This window comes from Eurosta solidaginis, chromosome 3 (assembly GCF_040869045.1).
Source record: "Eurosta solidaginis isolate ZX-2024a chromosome 3, ASM4086904v1, whole genome shotgun sequence".
NCBI classification, from domain to species: Eukaryota; Metazoa; Arthropoda; class Insecta; order Diptera; family Tephritidae; genus Eurosta; species Eurosta solidaginis.
The window spans coordinates 194247057-194268279 of NC_090321.1; the positions used below are offsets into that span (position 1 = coordinate 194247057).

General features: G+C 37.0%; 1 protein-coding gene across 4 annotated transcripts in view; it reads right to left on the reverse strand.

Annotated features, from left to right (window-relative positions):
• Positions 1 to 17238, reverse strand: part of LOC137244838 (probable peptidoglycan muropeptide transporter SLC46) — a 35707-nt gene extending 18469 nt beyond the window's left edge. The window contains exons 1-4 of one of the 4 annotated variants that reach the window (XM_067774438.1): positions 17114 to 17238; positions 16859 to 17045; positions 7947 to 8279; positions 7757 to 7869 (exon numbers count right to left, since the gene is read on the reverse strand). In XM_067774438.1, the coding sequence (XP_067630539.1) occupies positions 7757 to 7869; positions 7947 to 8178 (345 nt within the window). In that variant the 5' untranslated portion in view covers positions 8179 to 8279; positions 16859 to 17045; positions 17114 to 17238. Of the gene's footprint in view, positions 1 to 7756; positions 7870 to 7946; positions 8291 to 16858; positions 17060 to 17113 lie in introns of those variants that run through there. The other 3 variants (XM_067774440.1, XM_067774439.1, XM_067774441.1) reach the window with 3 other exon arrangements.
• Positions 17239 to 21223: the final 3985 nt, after the last annotated feature.

A 21223-nucleotide genomic window follows, 5' to 3' on the forward strand; every position in this document is an offset into this window, starting at 1 on the left:
ATCACTATCTCTTCTAAGTTAATTCTTGCTTAATTGATTTTTTATACTAAGCTGAGCAGAACTCACAGAGTACATTAATTTTCTTCGCATAACGGTACCCCGTAACGGCATAAACTAATCGAGATAGATATCGACTTCTATATACCAAAGTGATCTGGGCGAAAAAAGAAATTCATTTAACCATGTCCGTTCGTCCGTCTGTCTGTTCCTAAACACGATAACCTGAGTAAATTTTGAGGTATCTTAATGAAATTTGGTATGTAAGTTCCTGGGCACTCATCTCAGATCGCTATTTAAAATGAACGAGATCGGTCTATAACCACGCCCACTTTTTCGATATCGAAAATTTCGAAAAACCGAAAAATTGCGATAATTCATTACCAAAATTAGTAAAATTTTGGACAATGGGCGTGGCACCGCCCACTTTTAAAAGAAGCCGTAATTTCGCAGTCGTCGAAGATATCATGATGAAATTTGGCAGGAACGTTACTCCTATTACTATATGTGTTCTAAATTAAAATTAGCAAAATCGAAAGGTGAACACGTACACTTAAAAAAAAATTTTAAAAGTCAAATTATAACAAATTGAATATCTTTACATTGAATGTCTTTACAATATATAAGTAAACTATGCCAACATTCAACTACAGTAATGATATGGTGCAACAAAATACAAAAATAAAAGAAAATTTCAAAATGGGCGTGGGTCCGCCCTTTTTCATATAATTTGTCTGGAATACTTTTAGTGCCATAAGTCGAAAAAAAATTTATCAATCTGTGTGAAATTTGGTAAGGGCATAGCTTCTACGCCGGTAACTGCTTTCTGTTAAAATGAGCGAAATCGGTTGAAGCGACGCCCAGTTTTTATACACAATCGACCGTCTTGGCCGTTAACCCGATAACTTGAGCAAAAATCGATATATCTTTACTAAACTTAGTTCACGTACTTATCTGAACTCACTTTATCTTGGTATTAAAAATGGGCGAAATCCAACCATTTTTTCGATATCGAAAATTTCGAAAAATGAAAAAAATCCATAATTCTATACCAAATACGAAAAAATGGATGAAACATTTGGCCCGAAATATAACTTTAGAAAAAACTTTGTAAAATGGGTGTGACACCTACCATATTAAGTAGAAGAAAATAAAAAAGTTCTGCAGGGCCAAATCAAAAACCCTTGGAATCATGGCAGATTCCTGTTCTTGGTATTACAAAAATAAATTAGCGGTACCCGACAGATGAAGTTCTTGGTCAATCTGGTCCACATTTTGGTCGATAGCTGGAAAACGCCTTCACATATACAACTAAAACTATTCCCTTTTAAAGCCCTCTTTAATACCTTTAATTTGATACCCATATCGTACAAACACATTCTAGAGTCACCCCTGATCCACCTTTATGGCGATATCTCAAAAAGGCGTCCTATAGAACTAAGACCCACTCCCTTGTAAAATACTCTTTAATACCTTTCATTTGATACCCATTCATTTTCCTTCATCGTGATTTTCCCTTATTTGACAAAGGATGAAGGATAATCGTTCCAAAAAACGTCACCCTTGGTCTACAATTTGGTCGATATTTCCAAAACGTATGTGATGTGGAATTAAAAACCACTTATAAACCATCTACGAAACCCTCCTAAACCAGCGCGGCTATAATTATACTTAGATGAGCAGAGCTCACAGAGCTCTCAGCTGAGTTTGTAATGTTCGGCTACACCCGAACTTAGACTTCCTTACTTGTGTTTCACTTTATTTATTTATAAAATTGATGGAACGATTCCAAAGCTTAGAAAAAAAATTTTATTTTCCAGTCCGCGCACTGCCTATCGGATTACTTCCAATTTTGCTGCATAGTTTTGGTCATCTGAACTTTATGTGAGGTTTAAAGTTTTTGTATCAATATTAATACTATGGTCAAACAAAAACTAAATTGAGGAAATTTCGATTTAAATTGAGTGGTGTTCATGCAACTCAATTTAGCTTACACAATAGTAATTTGATAGCTGGTTTGCTTATCTCTACAGCAACATCGTACCTTTGATCAAACTTTCAAAACGTGCGTTTTGGTATTAGGCGAATGGAATGGAATGAAAACTTAAAGCTTTGAAATTTTTGTGTGTTGTACGAAAATGTTTTCAATGTTTTGGTTTCATTTTATGGGTTGCCATCTTCTTTTGACAATCCCTACTCCAGTGAAATGAAAAAAATCAAATCACTGATGAGATGAGCCAACCACATAGTTGAGCCATGCGTAATTGACGTTTAAATCTACTCAATAAACACACTTTACAAGGTTGCATTTGCAGTTTGAAACAATTTATAACGCAATATTTTTTTAAATTGGCAATATATTATTACAATTTATTATATGATAAATTGCGTAATAAATTTCCCAAATGGTATAAATTGCCAATTTGGTGTGTGTTTGTACATAGTATAATACTAGGTTCAAACACACACCAAATTATCAATTTATACTATTTGGGCAATTTATTACGCAATTTGTCATATAATAAATTGTAATAATAAATTTCCAATTTAAAAAAAATTACGTAATAAATTGTTTCAAACTGCAAATGCAACATTGTAAAGTGTGTTTATTGAGTATATTTTAACGTCAGTTACTCATGGCTTAACTGTGTGGTTGGCTCATCTCATCAGCTGATTTTATGTCTTTCATTTCACTGGAGTAGGGATTGTCAAAAGAAGATGGCAAACTCAAAATGAAACCAAAACATTGAACACATTTTCTTACAACACACAAAAATTTCAAAGTTTTATGTTTTCATTCCATTTCATTCGCCTAATAATGTGCGTGTTCATTTTGACAGTCTGAACAAAGGTATGTTCTTGCTGTAGAGATGAGCCAACCAGCTATCAAATTACTATTGTTTAAGCTAAATCGAGTTGTATGAACAGCACTCAATTCAAATCGAAATTTCCTCAATTTATTTTTCTGTTTGAACATAGTATAAGGTTTCTTAAAATTTGTTCGCAAAATTTCGCCGTTTGATATGGAATTTCTAAATATTTTGTCTGGACGGCATCTATCGCGATTATCTCCCTTTTTAATGAATTGCCATCGAGTGACTCCGTGCGACACCTAGCGAAACTTTTTGCATTCATGTAAAGCCGGCGTTGAACTTTGAAGTAAATTTAAAATTCACGTCTCTTTGTAACCGGGAATTTAACCTAAAACAGATCACAAGATTCAGAGTCTCGTATAAGTGTTCTAATTATTTCTGAAATAAGTGTAAGGTTTCATTTTCAAGCTCAATAAGAAGTTTCTTAAAAATCAATTGTAAAATTTCACATTATCTGTATAGACTTTCTAAACGTCACCAAATATTTCGATCCCTGGTTCATCTTGGAAATTTGTGTCTGTTATTGTTGCATTTTAACAAAACTCTATAAAACTGTGTTCAAAGTTCTAAGCCCCACTGGGGAGTTATTAAAAAATTGTTCCCAAGGTTTAAAATCTTCTATAAATTTTCTTATTATCTCTACAGATTCTAAATTTTTTCTGCTTTATTCGCATTATCATGGTGCTCGGAATTCAGTTGCAGGTTTAAAATATCTAGCTCATTGGATTTTCTAAATATCTCGATCCCTGTACCATCTAACAATTTTTATACTCAGTTGAGCAGAGCTCACAGAGTATATTAACTTTGATTGGATAACGGTTGGTTGTACAGGTATAAAGGAATCGAGATAGATATAGACTTCCATATATCAAAATCATCAGTATCGAAAAAAAATTTGATTGAGCCATGTCCGTCCGTCCGTCCGTCCGTCCGTCTGCCCGTTAACACGATAACTTGAGTAAATTTTGAGGTATCTTGATGAAATTTGGTATGTAGATTCCTGGGCACTCATCTCAGTTCGCTATTTAAAATGAACGATATCGGACTATAACCACGCCCATTTTTTCGATATCGAAAATTTCGAAAAACAGAAAAAATGCGATAATTCATTACCAAAGGCGGATAAAGCGATGAAACTTGGTAGATGGGTTGACGTTATGACGCAGAATAGAAAATTAGTAAGATTTGGACAATGGGCGTGGCACCGCCCACTTTTACAAGAAGGTAATTTAAAAGTTTTGCAAGCTGTAATTTGACAGTCGTTGAAGATATAATGATGAAATTTGGCAGGAACGTTACTACTATTACTATATATGTGCTAAATAAAAATTAGCAAAATTGTATGAAGAACACGCCCACTTTTTAAAAAAAAATTTTTTTAAATTCAAATTTTAACAAAAAATTTAATATCTTTACTGTATATAAGTAAATTAAGTCAAAATTCAACTCCAGTAATGATATGATGCAACAAAATACAAAAATAAAAGAAAATTTCAAAATGGGCGTGGCTCCGCCCATTTTCATTTAGTTTGTCTAGAATAATTTTATTGCCATAAGTCGAACAAAAATTTACCAATCCTTCTTAAATTTGGTGGGGGCATAGATTCTATGACGGCAATTGTTTTCTGTGAAAATGGGCGAAATCGGTGGAAGCCACGCCCAGTTTTTATACACAGTCCACCGTCTGGCCTTCCTCTCGGCCGTTAACACAATAACTTGAGCAAAAACCGATATATCTTTACTAAACTTAGTCCACGTACTTATCTGAACTCACTTTATCTTGGTACAAAAAATGGCCGAAATCCGACCATAACCACGCCCAATTTATCGATATCGAAAATTACGAAAAATGAAAAAAATGCCATAATTCTATACCAAATACGAAAAAAGGGATGAAACATGGTAATTGGATTGGCTTATTGACGCAAAATATAACCTTGGAAAAAACTTTGTAAAATGGGTGTGACACCTACCATATTAAGTAGAAGAAAATGAAAAAGTTCTACAAGGCGAAATCAACAGCGTTTGGAATCTTGGCAGGAATACTGTTAGTGGTATTGCATATATAAATAAATTAGCAGTACCCGACAGATGATTTTCTGGATCACCTGGTCCACATTTTGGTCGATATCGGGAAAACGCCTTCACATATACATCTAAGGGCCACTCGCTTTTAAAACCCTCATTAATACCTTTAATTTGATATCCATATCGTACAAACACATTCTAGAGTTACCCCTGGCCCACCCTAATGGCGATATCTCGAAAAGGCGTCCACCTATAGACCTAATGCCCACTCCCTCTTAAAATGCTCAGTAACACCTTTCGTTATTTACCCATATCGTACAAACATTCTAGAGTCACCCCTGGCCCACCCTAATGGCGATATCTCAAAAAGGCGTCCACCTATAGACCTAGTGCCCACTCCCTCTTTAAAATGCTCAGTAACACCTTTCGTTTGATACCCATATCGTACAAACATTCTAGAGTCACCCCTGGCCCACCCTAATGGCGATATCTCGAAAAGGTATCCACCTATAGACCTAATGCCTACTCCCTCTTAAAATGCTCAGTAACACCTTTCGTTTGATACCCATATCGTACAAACATTCTAGAGTCACCCCTGGCCCACCCTAATGGCGATATCTCGAAAAGGCGTCCACCTATAGACCTAATGCCCACTCCCTCTTAAAATGCTCAGTAACACCTTTCGTTTGATACCCATATCGTACAAACACATTCTAGAGTCACCCCTGGCCCACCCTAATGGCGATATCTCGAAAAGGCGTCCACCCATAGGACCTAATGTCCACTCCCTCTTAAAATGCTCAGTAACACCTTTCGTTTGATATCCATATCGTACAAACATTCTAGAGTCACCCCTGGTCCACCTTTATGGCGATATCTCGAAAAGGCTTCCACCTATAGAACTAAGGATTACTCCCTTTTAAAATACTCATTACCACCTTTCATTTGATACCCATATCGTAAAAACACATTATAGAGTCACCCCTGGCCCACCCTAATGGCGATATTTCGAAAAGGCGTCCACCTATAGACCTAATGCCCACTCCCTTTTAAAATGCTCAGTAACACCTTTCGTTTGATACCCATATCGTACAAACATTCTAGAGTCACCCCTGGCCCACCCTAATGGCGACATCTCGAAAAGGCGTCCAACTATAGACCTAATGCCCACTCCCTCTTAAAATGCTCAGTAACACCTTTCATTTGATTCCCATATCGTACAAACACATTCTGGAGTCACCCCTGGTCCACCTTTATGGCGATATCTCGAAACGGCGTCCACCTATGGAACTAAGGATCACTCACTTTGAAAATACTCATTAACACCTTTCATTTGATACCCATATCGTACAAACACATTCTAGAGTCACCCCTGGCCCACCCTAATGGCGACATCTCGAAAAGGCGTCCAAATATAGACCTAATGCCCACTCCCTCTTAAAATGCTCAGTATCACCTTTCATTTGATTCCCATATCGTACAAACACATTCTGGAGTCACCCCTGGTCCACCTTTATGGCGATATCTCGAAACGGCGTCCACCTATGGAACTAAGGATCACTCCCTTTGAAAATACTCATTAACACCTTTCATTTGATACCCATATCGTACAAACACATTCTAGAGTCACCCCTGGCCCACCTTAATGGCCATATCTCGAAAAGGCGTCCACCGATAGACCTAAGGCCCGCTCCCTCTTAAAATGCTCAGTAACACTTTTCATTTGATAGCCATATCGTACAAACAAATTCTAGAGTCAGCCCTGGTCCACCTTTATGGCGATTTCTCGAAAAGGCGTTCACCTATAGAACTAAAGCCCATTCCCTTTTAAAATACTCATTACCACCTTTCATTTGATACCCATATCGTACAAACATTCAAGAGTCACCCCTGGCCCACCCTAATGGCGACATCTCGAAAAGGCGTCCAACTATAGGCCTAATGCCCACTCCCTCTTAAAATGCTCAGTAACACCTTTCATTTGATACCCATATCGTACAAACAAATTCTAGAGTCAGCCCTGGTCCACCTTTATGGCGATATCCCTAAATGGCGTCCATCCATAGAACTATGGCCTACTCTCTCTTAAAATACTATTTAATACCTTCCATTTGATACACATGTCATACAACCACATTCCAGGGTTACCCTAGGTTCATTTTCCTACCTGGTGATTTTCCTTATTTTGTCTCCATAGCTCTCAACTGAGTATGTAATGTTCGGTTACACCCGAACTTAGCCTTCCTTACTTGTTTAAGCTGAATTTAACAATGTAATAGGGTTCTGCGCTATGTTCGAAGTTTCAGTTCCCTAGGTTATCTGATCTCAAGATTTCAATTATCTCAACCCGTGCGCCACGTACCGAAAGTTTTTCCCTCATGTTGGAATTTACGCAAAACTCGATTTTGGTCTCTAGGTTATAGGAAAGTTATTTAAAACTCGATCACAAAATTTCTTGATTCGGATTAGTTTTTCAAATATAACGAACCCTGCGTCACCTAGCAAAAACTTGTTTTATCGCTCATTGTATTCGGATTATTGAAAGTTACTGAAAAATGAATTACAAGATTCCCCATTTTTGTGTTCAAATTTGAGAACAAACATGAAATCAGACAAAAAAAAAAAGCAAAAATACTTAGAAGTTTTAAAATGGTTGGTTGTTTTGTGTGTTTTTCCTGAAGAAGCCACGAAACTGTTTACACACGTAAAACGGTAAGGAAAATTTAAATTTTATCCTATAAACTCCAAATAAGTTACAAAATGTGATTTTTGGCGCAATAGTTAAGTTACAACAATTTGTGTTATACCAAAAGAAATATTTAATGCTACTAAAAAACCACGGCAAAATAAATACTCACCTGTGCTTCGTCATTTTTTGGTTTAACACCTAGTAGCGGCTCACAAGCTTCCTCGCTGTAATTAAAAACGCTGACACAAGCTTGATAGAGTTCTTGATTTTGTAAAACGGCAGCTTTAATGAATAAAATTAAAAATATGATTGGAATTTAAAAAATAAAATAAAAAGTAGACACACAAAAATTAGCTTACAGGTAAAGTACGTTGCGAAAAACACCAAAAATACCGCTGGTTCAAGAATTGTGCCTTTCACCCCTTTCACTGTTACTTCTATTTCCGCAGATGCATTAGCACTTGCATCTGTGATGGCTGTAGTTGGTTCCGTTTCATTCACTGGAAACATTTTTTCTTTGGACTCGCCTTCCACAGGAGATGGTTTATACGTTCCATGTGTTGGAGTTGCATTTTCGTGGGAGAGACCCATTTTTTATAGCTAACTATTTTTTTTAAATATATTTTTTATAAGATCATTAATTTTTTTTTGTAAATATTTAAGTTTGTTGTAAATACCGGTCAGCGTCGCATCTGAAACATGACTATAATACTTTAGTTATCATTTCCGTTAATATACAAGTAGCTAATAAGGGTTAGTTGATTTTTCTCTCTTCAAAAAATACAATGAGATATGACCGGCATATTTAAGCATGGTAAACATAATTACAATTATCACACCTGGTTTCTTAGAGATGATAATTTTTGACATGGTCAATAATCTCATAGTCTCGGGATTTATAAAACGGAGGGCTTGTACAAAGCCAGATAAGAGTCATAATTGCTTTTTGTATTTAGAAATTGGTATTTTTTTATATATGTACATAAGTACATGTATAAGGGGTTGTATAAAGCTTACAGAAAAATTTAAGAACAACTCGCTTGAAGAATCCAGAAATCCAACTCAATTTGAGAACAATAGAACGTTGAGCTTGGTTTTCGTTGTTAAACTTAAAGGTTTAAAACTAAAACTTAAGGTTTTTATAAATTCTAGAGCAAAAAGTTTCGAATTACAATTAGCTTCTTTTAAATTAAGTTTAATTTAATTCCTTCTAAGCTTCACTAAATTATTAACGCCAACAATACTTTCCAGCTTTTTTTTTTTAATTTTACTGATGAGAGACAAAATAAAAATAAAATAAAAAAATTTTAAACATGATTGTTAAGTTTTGACATAGAAATTGCAAAAATATTTATGAAAAGTAAAAACATAAAGTGGAGCGCACATTACTTGGATTGGAAAGTTGGTAGGAAAGGAGATAATATTAGTCAATCAATTGCGCTCCACCTTTATATTTTTAATTCTCATAAACATTTTTGCAATTTCTATGTCAAAATTTAAAAATCAAAATTTTGCAAGAATATGTCTTTATATAAGGAGACATTTTTCGTAGATTTTTGTACACTTAAAATTTTTTTATTTAATTTTTATTTTCTCCTTTTGTTCCTATGTCACGGTGTCTTAACCTATCTGTGAAGTTTCATGCGTGTAGCTCAATGAGAAGTTACTTAAAAATCGATCTCAAAACTCCAAATATCCAAACTCTTGTCTAAATATTTCGATCCGTGCGCCATCTAACGGATTTTTTTCTCCTTTTCTTACATTTTCTCGGCGTTTATCCTATCTGTGAAATTTTACAGTTGTAGCTCAATGAGAACTTACACAACAATCAATCCCAAAATTCCCTCCGTTTCGTACGATTTTTCTAAATATCTCATCCCGTGCGCCCCCTAGCGAATCTTTTTGTATCGTGTCATCGGCTGTCATCAACCTCTGAATTAAGTCTGAAATTTCAAGTCTCTAGCTCATAGAGAAGTTACTTAAAAGCTGGTTTGAAAAATTTCAAATTCTTATCTAATTACATCGATCCGTGCGCAATCTAACGGATTTTTTCCTTTTGTTGCATTGTCACGGTGTTCTAACCTATGTGTAAAGTTTCACGTTTGTAGCTAAATGAGAAATTACTGAAAAATCGATTGCAAGATTTGTATGAAAATCGGACAAACATTCAACCGACCTAATATAAAGGAAGAAAAAACAAAGAACAAAAGAATTAATATATAGATATTATTATTAGGCCTCGATGCACAGCGACATTTATTTAGATATTTTTCATCCTATTACTGTTTGTAGAGGCTCTTAATATATCTCTCTTTACTTTTTCAGCTTATCCACATCTGAAAGGGATTAAAAATTACAACACCTAGATGGCTAAGTCTCTGCCTTGCCATCCATCAGTTTACACAAAGATTGAACTTACTTAGGTGATATCGATATCGGCGGACACCGTGCTGTGGTGGTAGCGTGCTCTGCCTAACACACCGAAGACCCTGGGTTTAAGTTGCGGGTAAAACAACATAAAAAATTTAAAAACAAGTGTTTCAATTGGAGAAAGGTTTTTCTAAGCGGGGTCGGCCGTCGGCAGAGATTTAGCAAATATTCTGTTTGTATTTCTGCCATGAAAAGCTTCTCTGTGAAGATCTATCTCTTGGGCTTGATTTAAGATTTTTCGTTCTCACGCTTCGAGAACGATTTGGGGTCGATTTAAAATTTTCCGGTCTCAATTCAAGAACGGTTCGTGCTTGATCTTTGGTGGGAGGGGAAAGTATTTTTTTAAATATATTTATTTATTTTTTATTAATAATATTTTTTTTGTCATAAATAAAAAATATTTATAACAAAAAAATTGTTACTAAAATTCAAAAGTTTAAGAAAAAATACATAATAAGCATTTTCTCATACATTTCTCTTATTGAGAAATTATGTATGTATGTATGTATTATTTGAAGATGTAATCTGTATATATACTTAAAACATTTCATAACAAGTTTGAGAATTACCTGTGCATATTTGAATGGAACTGAACGAAAAATAAGAGTTAAAAAAAATAGAACATAAAAAAATTGTTTTAAAAAAATTTAGATTTTGCCGCTGATCGAACTCGCGCCACACAATAGCAAGCGCAACATCATAGGCGCTGGGCCACTACAACTGCTTGGTAGCTTGTGCTAAATGTTGTATTTAACATTATAGTGCACACGAATTGTACCGTTTTTTTTCTTGGGCTTAATTTAAGAACATCGTTCTCATTAATAGAACATTTGCTCATATTTTAAGACCAGCCGTTCTCTTTTCAAGAAAATGGTGTCAGTTCAAGAACAAGGTTGTTGTTTTAAGAACAGGTCGTTCGTTTTTCAAGAACAAAAAAGTAAGAACATGAAAAGCTTGAAATGAGTCCGGTGGTGCTGGATTTTAGAACGGCGTTTTTTTTTTTGAGTGTAGGAAAAACTAAAAGAACCACTACGCAATTTGGCAGATAAGCTCGGCCTAAAATCTCTTCGTAGGTTATGGCGCCTTGCCTTTATTTTATTTTTAGGTGATATCGTAGTCTACAGGGTCCATCATAGTACCTAATGAGAATTTATATGCCATCTCTGCTTAGATTAATGAGTTTGGTAGTTAGTTATGGTTCATGTTCTTGATGCTCGATAAGCCGTTCAAATTAAATCTTGTCTTTGGTTCAAATATCATTTAGGACTCCAAAGCATTCATCCACTAAATTACTAAGATGTAATTTTGTAAGACTGCAAGGCATGTCAGGCTGCATGGATATCTGACATAATAAGAATACTCCTCCAGGATAAGCCCCTTCGTAGACATTCTCTACCGAAAACATCAATTGCATAGATTTCTGCCCAAAAAATAATGGATTAGCATCCGATTGGTATCGATTTCTTTAAGATCGGCCCGCTCCCGATTTTCCTTATTCAACTTTAGATCCATTCGTGAACCAGACCTTTGAGTCAGGGTCAGTATATAGATTTCCTGTTTCCAAAAAGCCCTGTCATATGCCCTGTTATGTTTCCAACTATGTGAGTTACTGCGCTCTTTTTAGTTTGAGATAACTGTGAAGATACATGTGAGCAAACTAAATCGTTTTGAAAAAATCTACATAACTTGACGTAAAGGTCAAGAGTAGGAGCGGCGGAGTTTGATGTTTGCGTGCAAAGCCTAGCTTGAAATGAGTGCTGTTATAAGTAAACCTTTAAATATGATTTTAAAAAGCCGCTCTACGTCCTTAATTTAGGCGCCACGAGCTCTAATTTGAAATAATAAAATAATGCGAGATTACTTGCAGCGGCATCGTGGTATAAGAAGTAGTGCTACGGTATCTGCATCACTAACTGAAAATACATTCGCACTCGAGTTGACTCACAATAAGCAGGTACTTTTTAGAAAACCGTTCCATCGTCGTTGACAGAGCAATCTAAATCTAAAGTGTTTTGTGAGTTGTACAACTGATAGATTTACAGATGTCGGCGTGGATATCTATAGAAATATGTACTTTTTATTAGAACCAATTTCAATACCATGCAATTTAATTATTATAAATATAAATAAAATAACAAAATTTTAAAAAAATTTGCTTTACATAAACACAGACTTAATGTTGTTGAATTTTGATTTTGATATTTTAACAAAAGCTATTTTACACAGCTTAAAATATAAAGGAATAGCGCAATTACCGAATTTAGGTGAGCAGTTACTTAAAGTCCATCCAGTTTGGAAACTTCGCAGCAAGATATTGAACGTCTATGAATTATAAAAATTTCAAAACCAAAGTACATTAACATTATCTCTCTGTTAAACAACACATTTACTGTTTTTATAAAACCCTCGACCCGTGCGCTATCTGCATCTGCCTTTGCCTCTCTCTCTCCCTCTGTATTTCCCTCTCTCACTCCCTATCCTTTTCTGTCAGCCATGCCGGGCTAAAAACATCAACGCACAAAAGACGGCTCAAAAAGTGAGACAAGACAACATCTGTCTGATCAGCTAGTTAATTTTATATACTACTATGGCAGACGTCAAATGCGGTGCTGTACTCCAGGTACATTGTGATTTAACAATTTGCAGAAATACTTGGGCCTTCAAAAATTCATACAAACATATCTGATCGGATTAATCTTACAGGCAAACTAATTTACCTATTTCGAAATGATTCATTTCCGAATGACGTTCTTATTGCTGGTGGTTTCACTAATTTTTACGTCTACACTAATCCACAAACTTAATTAACATAGATAACAATCAGTGATTACTAATCACATCTGCGCAGAGACATTAAAGACCCACCTTGTACATGGAAAAATAAAAAATAAGTAGTAATTTAGTTTCCTTATCAATTGCTATGCCTATAGGCTTTGTTTTCGTTATCAGCTTAGATACTTATCATATTATATATATATGTACATTAGGGTGGTCCTTATTCGTATGGGGAAAATTTTATCATCAGATTTTCTGGTCCCGATTGGAAACGCCTAAGGGGTGTCGCAGTGGGGTTGAAGTTCAGACTACCCTATGAAGACTCGCAAAATAAAAGTGATTTTTCTTTTTATCTAATACCCGAAATAGATAGCACTATGGTCGCAGATATCACGTGCAAAATTTGGTTATGATTGGAAAAGCCTAAGGCGTGTCGCAGGGGGGTAGAAATTCAGACTACCCTATGGAGACTCGCAAAATAAAAGAGAAAGAGAAAAGAAAAACCATAAAAACAAACTATGTTATAAAATAACTCCGTCCTCTTGACAAACGCTAAAAGCTTTCTAGGACCTTGCCATTTGCTGCTTCTAGATCTGACACAAAACGTACTCTATCGTTTTCTTCTGCACTTCCTACATCTGCTATCACTGACCAAGCCTAATTTAAACGCATGTGACGCTAGAATCCAGTATCCAGTCAGAATACACGTCATGTCCTCATACGTATAGTCCTCTCTTTTTAATGATAGAAGACATTTTGTTAGTCTAAGATTGTAAGACCTGCACATAACCTTCGATACTTTACAGCCCCGCCTTTGGACCCGCGCCTTTCCCGCTTGGTCGACCATGTGCATTTCTCGCCTTTTCTTAATCATGCCCATTCTAATTGGGACGTCTACGGAGCAAGCTTCAAGGGATGCGCCCTTTTTTGCTAGTTCATCCGCTTTTTCATTCCCATCTATTCCCATTTGCACTGGGTGTCCCAGATATAGATGTATGCTGTTCCCAGTCCCGATTCGTTCCAGGGATTGCTTACACTCTAACACACTTTTAGATGCTGTGCTATGCGAGATTATTGCCTTAATTGCTGTTTGGCTGTCAATATAAAAGTTAACAAGGCTACAGTTTGAGATATTCTTCCAGTGTTTCTACTGCTTTGGTTACGGCTAATACTTCCTGATCTGCCAGCTTGTAGGATTTTTTTATTTCCGGATCAGCACAGTATACCGCAGACCCTACTCTTTCCACTACTTTGGAAACATCTGTATACACATGTATCGCACCGTCCGCCATTTGAGCACCCTTGCGCTAACCATTGTGGCCTTAAGAGCCTCCTCGAAGCGCAAATAGGGAATCAGGTAGTATGTTCGTCCTGTAGTTCATACATTATACTACTATGGTCGTATGGTCTGCGCTCAAGCTGCACCGAGGTGCCGAGCAGTTGTTAACTTTATGCTCTTTGCCACAAGGTCTACAGGTGGAATGTGCAGAATGGCATTCAGTGCAGCCATCTGGGTTGTTTTTGTGTGACTGTACACCAAACAAGAACTCCATAGTATAGGATTGGTTTTACAATCGCTTTAAAATCGCCCAGAGAGGGCGATAAACCCCACGTTCTTCTACATACCTAAAGTGCCGTCGAGGATTTCATAACTCTCTCCTCCACGTAGAGATGCGCCAACAGCTTTACTGCAATTAAAATAGACTAGAGTTTAACAAGATCAACCTAAGCTTAACTCTAGGTTGAAGTCGTACTGAAAATCTTATGACAACTTAAGATTATTGTAATGTTAACTTGTGTGCTTAAAATTTCTCTTTACAGTAGTTCTACGACAAAATCTGCATAATTACCTGTGGTAAAACTTGTTAAAATTGAAGCAAGCATGAAAAGTCACATAAAATTTCGGATGTGATTGGCACGCATTGCAACGCAGGTACGAAACAAATTAAGGAGATGGCTAATACTGAAGAACTGGTCGAGCTTGTACTGTGAATATATTAGGAAAGCATTGTTAATATAAATCGTAAAACGTAGCAAACACATCCATAACACTCCCAGCGGAAAAGGGTGCCTAACAGCTAGCTGAGTGGTAAGGCTGCTGACTCTGATTGGGCCTTTAGGGGGCTTTCTTTTAAGTCCTGTCTCCAGTCGTTGATTATAAGGTGATTATAGTGAGCTACCCATGCACCTTTAAGGTGCACTATCTCTCAACCCGTGGATCATACAATGGACGATATAGCGTGTAAATCTGAAAGCAGAAGCGTCCAGCGGAAAGCCATTCCCAATACGAGTCCTCGCTATTCTCCATTTAGATGACGACCCTTTCGAATGAAACATACCGCCTGATAGTGGCTCTGCTCCTAAAACTAGTTGTTTGCCTTGTATTTTGGAGACCGGTTGAAAGTGCGACTGTTAATTCTTAGGAGAAGATTTCTAATCTAATACCGTAAGGATACCGATCCCACTATACTGCTCTAATGACTGAGCCTATATACGTATGCAGAAGTTAAGTGGTAGTTGCTCGAGGATAAAATTTACACATCATATGCTATAATGTGAACCTTCTATACGTGTATTTCAATATTAAGTTCCCAGTTGTGATTGCTATCTATTTCGACGCCGAGGTACTTGACCTTTGTGAAAAGAGAATGAGATAAGTTGCGGATTATTGCTGGATGAAAAAGAGGTTTTCCGGAACTGAGTAGTGGTGGTGGTTTGAGGTGAAATCATAATTTATTACATAGACAAACAATTAATCTTTGTGATTTTGCAGGGTCTCCATTTCGGGATTATTTTGTTATCACATTGTGGCCGTTTTCAAAACAATTTTAAGAGCTTAAAGCTTGAAAAAAATCCCGGATGAGTCCTAAAATCAGTAGGAATAGTCTTGAAGCTATCCCAGAAAAGCCCCGTGGCAAAGTTATGAAAGATCTGTTCCGATATACGCCAAAAATTATCCCTTAAAGAGTGCCCAATAGTCTCGAAAACGGAGGCGACGCAAATTCCGACCATACCCCTTGTGCTCTGACACAAGTGAGCAACAAGAGTCACTTTATTATTCTCTGTAGGACGTTCGTGGAATAACCTGGAACGATCAACGTGGTCATATAAAAATCATGCGCGATACGGGTTACGAGCTAGTTCTTTAATGCTTTTAGTTACCGGAACGCGCCTGACCTATATTCGGCAAAGGACCTGTGGGAAGGGCCTTTATCGTTACAACAAAAATAACAGCAATCTCGACTTCATTACATAGAGAAGAGGAACTTGACATCGCTGTTATAACTGATTACTTCAGAGCCTTTATTATTACGAAAACTTGTAGAAGAGATTTTAAATTTAACTAATCTCATAAAACTAATCTGAATTCGTCACTTTCGGTAGTGAGAATGCATCGAAATCTGCTGCCACTTGCTTGATCTACAACATCAAATAATTGTGTTCAACAGCCGAACGTATCTTTCTGACTAATTCTAGCACAGACATTATGAACTTCATTTAAGGTGAACACTATTCAGCATACATTAACTTGCCTTGGTCAGAAATCAGTGGGCTGGCACTCTCAATCCAGCTGGAGAGGGAAATTACCGAAAAGGAAGCTAAATTGGGCCTAACCAATATTTAGGTCACTGGTATAGGTCGATATTTTCTCGGCTCAACTACAATACATTGGCGAGCTTATCTCCTTTTTTGGTTAGAGCTGTAGAAAGACTTCTGGAATATCAATGGCCCAACGCTTCGTTCGCATGCTTTTTGGTATCTGTCACTATTAAGTCACTTCACCTTAAAGAATATACAATGTTGGCATTCTAAGACACAGGGTGTGCCTTAAATATTTTTCCGGAAGCAATAAGTTTAGCCTTAACGAGTTTGCTAATCGGCACATGCCTAGTTGCATGGTCCCCAGAATGATTATGTGTGATTTCCTTGGCTTTAGTTATTTGCAGGTCCTGAGATTAAAATTATGTTAAGCTTAAAATATGTTGAGAGTACGTTTTATAGCAATTGCCCCAGCAGCGATTAAATGTGTTCGTTATCCCTGGCACTTACCGACAATGGCACTTACCGACAATGTTGTGTGAACAACGCTCAAACTCTCCTCATTCACAATTGCAATATACATCACTGCTAAAAACAAAGCCACTGCCGAAGTTACAAATACAACTTGTATACTAGTTTTAGCAAGGAGAACACTACCAGCCTGTGTACCGGCGACTGAACCAACCTCAATAGCAGCTTCATTCAGAACCATTCTACAAAGAAAATGCTTTTAATTGAATGAGTAAGAAATAACTTAAATAATAGAATTGACTATACTCACTTTAAACCCTTTAAATTTGGTGGCGCAACATCGACTATATAACAATAACTAACAATGGAGAAAGCGCATGAGGACCCTGTCAGCGCTGCCGGAATTTGTGCTATAACATAGAGCCAGGGGTTAGTGGGGGTATTCGCGGATATTAAATACACAATCATGCTGCGGCCACCGTGGTGTGATGGTAGCGTGCTCCGCCTATCACACCGTATGCTCTGGGTTCAACTCCCGGCAAAGCAACATCAAAATTTTAGAAATAAGATTTTTCAATTAGAAGAAAATTTTTCTAAGCGGGGTCGCCCCTCGGCAGTGTTTGGCAAGCACTCCGGGTGTATTTCTGCCATGAAAAGCTCTCAGTGAAAACTCATCTGCTTTGCAGATGCCGTTCGGAGTCGGCATAAAACATGTAGGTCCCGTCAGGCCAATTTGTAGGGAAAATCAAGAGGAGCACGACGCAAATTGGAAGAGAAGCTCGGCCTTAGATCTCTTCGGAGGTTATCGCGCCTTACATTTATTTTTTTTTTTAATCATGCTGATAACATAGCCAGTGAGTAAACCTAATGAAAAAGATTACTGTATTATAAATCGAAAACACATTAGGCATTACTCCAAATATTTTTACCCACCAATTAATGAAACAAAAAGAATCGGACGTCGTCCAAAACGATCCGACCATGAGCCGATAAAAAGTGCCAGTATTGGAGGTAAAATGCTTGAAATCAACGAATTGACCATGAGGTTGTGCGACACATAAAGTTGTGATTGCTTAGAGATTTGCTAGACAATAATAAAACAAATAAAGCTATAAGTTGTGGTTCTGATGCTCTGATGATGATGATGTTCATTCGATCCAAAACTATTTGATATATAACCGAATCCTTTTATTGTAAAATAACGTATATCAGAAAGTGCAAATCTTAAATAGTTTATCAATTTGAATTTCTAGAATGTTTTTTAAACGAAAAAATAACACGCGAAAACAATATCAAAACATTCCGGAGATAGTCTTAATGATTCTAAGAAGAGCCCGGAAATGAGTCTTTAATATTCCTGTATTTATTCCAAAATAAATCCGAAATGTCCCCCAAATAATCTTAAACTCATCTTCATCTTTGAAAATCCTGCCAAAATGATTTGAAATACAGAATGACCACGAAAGGGTTCCGAAATAATCCCAGAAACAATTCTGAGGTTATCCACAGACATTGTGGCACAGTAACCCCAGTTAATCCTCCAAGAATCTCGAACTAACCTCGAAGTGATCCGGAAGCGTCCCCAAAATAGTACCAAAATAATACAGGAAACAATACCGAAATAATTCCAAATAGAAAAAAACGGTTCCGAAATAATCCTGAAAACAAACTCTAAATAATGCCGAAAAATGCTTAAGAATAAATCGAAAACAGTCTCGAAAAAAAAACTCGAATTGGTCGAAAGATAGTGGCGAAACGATTTCGATAAAGTGTGGAAATTGTATAGAAATGGTCACGAAATGGGACAAATAACTCTGAAAAAAGTTCCGATATTATCCTGAAATTTATTATAAATAAGTCCAGGCCAAATCAGTCACGAAATATCCCAAAATAGTACCATAATAGCTCTGAAGTGAGATATATATAATATAATATTGATCTATATGAAAGGCAAACTCTATTGATTATAAAAACGTTCTGGATCACCCTGCTTCACATTTTGGTCGATATCTCGAAAACGCCTTCACATATACTACTAAGGACCACTTCCTTTTAAACCCCTCATTAGTACCTTTTATTTGATACCCATATAGTACAAACACATTATATAATCACCCCTGGCCCACCTTCAGCGCGATATCTCGAAAAGGCGTCCACCTATAGAACTATGGAACCCTTTTAAAATACTCTTTAATACCTTCCATTTGATACCCATGTCATACAAACACATTCCAGGGTTACCCTAGGTTAATTTTCCTACATGATGATTTTCCCTTATTTTGTCTCCAAAGCTCTCAGCTGAGTATGTAATGTTCGGTTACACCCGAACTTAGCCTTCCTTACTTGTTATTTATTGAAATTAAAACTATTAACATAAGAAATACCGAAGGGCCGAGGTTTAAGTTGACCGAGTTTACTGTTAACTATTTAACTTTCTTATAAAAATCACAACCGTTTCGGTCCCACATTATATGACGTAACAGCGGCATAGCTTAAGTTAGGTAAGAAGTAATATTACTGGCATTAATAAGTTATATATTACAGTGGAATTGAAATGTCAGTAAGTATCAAATTCGATACTTTGTAAGGAAAGCAATTTATTTCTTTGTATGTGCATACATACGGGTATACATTATACTGGTTTTGAAAAAGTTGCAAAAATCGACACAAAATTTTAAGTTGCGAGTATCTCGGAAGTTTTTGGTGAGTAAACATTTTAGCTCAAGGTAGGGGTGAATCCAGAATGGAAACATAAGGTAACGGATTGACAGACCTTGATGGAATTGTATCGTATATTCTTGGGCCATTTTGGGACTACTTCGTTAACATTTCGGGATGACACAAGGTACACTTCATTATTATTTTAAGAATAATTTCTAAACTGTTTCGATTCAATTTTGAAACAGTTTTGCGGTTACTTTGGGATTGTTTTTGGGATAATTTCGGGATGATCCATAAGTTGTTTTTTCGGGTGCATCAAACACCGAATTTGTTTACGTATCAATATACTAATATTTTTTCTACATCATCATCATTAATTGGCCTGTAGCCGGCCAAGCAATTTTGGCCATTTCGGAACAAGTTACGCCAGCTGTCACCGTTTCGCATTAACTGACGGCAACTGGGAGCACCAAGGGTGATCAAGTCTTCCTCTACCTGCTTCGCACAACTCAGTGGAGGTCTCTCGCTTCTTTTGCCTCTAAGCTGCGGTGTCGACTGAAATACTTTGTTGACCGGAGCGTCTTCGTCCATTCGCATAACATGACCTAGCCAGCGTAGTCTTTGAATTTTTATTCGCTACACCATCTTTCGCAAGAGTTATTCTGGGTTTGATTTCTAATATGACATTGTTTTTGCTGTTCATGCTGACTCCCAAATAGACGAAATCTTTCACAATCTCGAATTTATATCCGTCAACAGTGACGTGTCTGCCAATACGCTGATTCTTTCTTGGATGACAGTAAGTACTTCGCCCTTGTCCTCATTTACCACAGGACCCATTTTCTCTTGCTTGCTTATATAGTCCCGAGAAGACAGAACTCAGAGCGTGTCTGTTTAGGCCAATAATAATGGATATCATCAGCATATGCCGGTAATTGTACGCTCTTATAATAGATTGTACCATCACAGTTTAGTTCTGCTGCTAGAATTACCTTCTCCAGCATTATGTTAAATTCAGACATAGCAGCATACATAGCAGCGCTGTCGAATGCTGCTGTGAGTCTTCTCCTGGGTTTGGCACATCGTGAAGATTTTGACGATAGCAGATTTACCAGGTTTTATGCCGCACTGATAAGGTCCAATCAGTTTGTTGACTATAGGCTTCAATATTTCGGACGGTACGCTATATAAAACATTATACGTGATATTAAGCAAGCTGATACCGTGGTAGTTGGCGCGGTTTGCGGGATCGCCTTTCTTGTGGATTAAGCAGGATACACTTAAATTCCAATCTGAAGGCATGCGGTCATCCGACCATATTTTGCATAAGAGCTGATGCATGCTCTTTACAAACTCTTCGCAGCCGTATTTGCAAAGCTCGGGGGGGTATTCCGTCATTACCTGGTGCCTTGTGATTTTTTAGGTGGGATATTACCGATCTCACTTCGTCATAGTCGGTTGCCGGGACGTGTTTTCCTTCATGGGCGATTGGGGTATCGTGTTTCGTCTTCTTCCTCGCTAGCTAGCAAAGTGAAGAAGTGTTCCATCCACAACTTAAGCACGCTCTGTACGCTAGTTACCATTTTGCCATTATCGTTCCTGCAGGAATCCGCTCCAGTCTTGAGACTTTCTGCCATCCGCCGGATTGTTGGTAGAAACTTTTTTTTTTTTTTTTTTTGAAATACAGGTGTAAATGCTTTAAACTTTGATCTTCTGCGCATTGAAATCAACCAAATCGGTTTGATAACACAAAATTCGT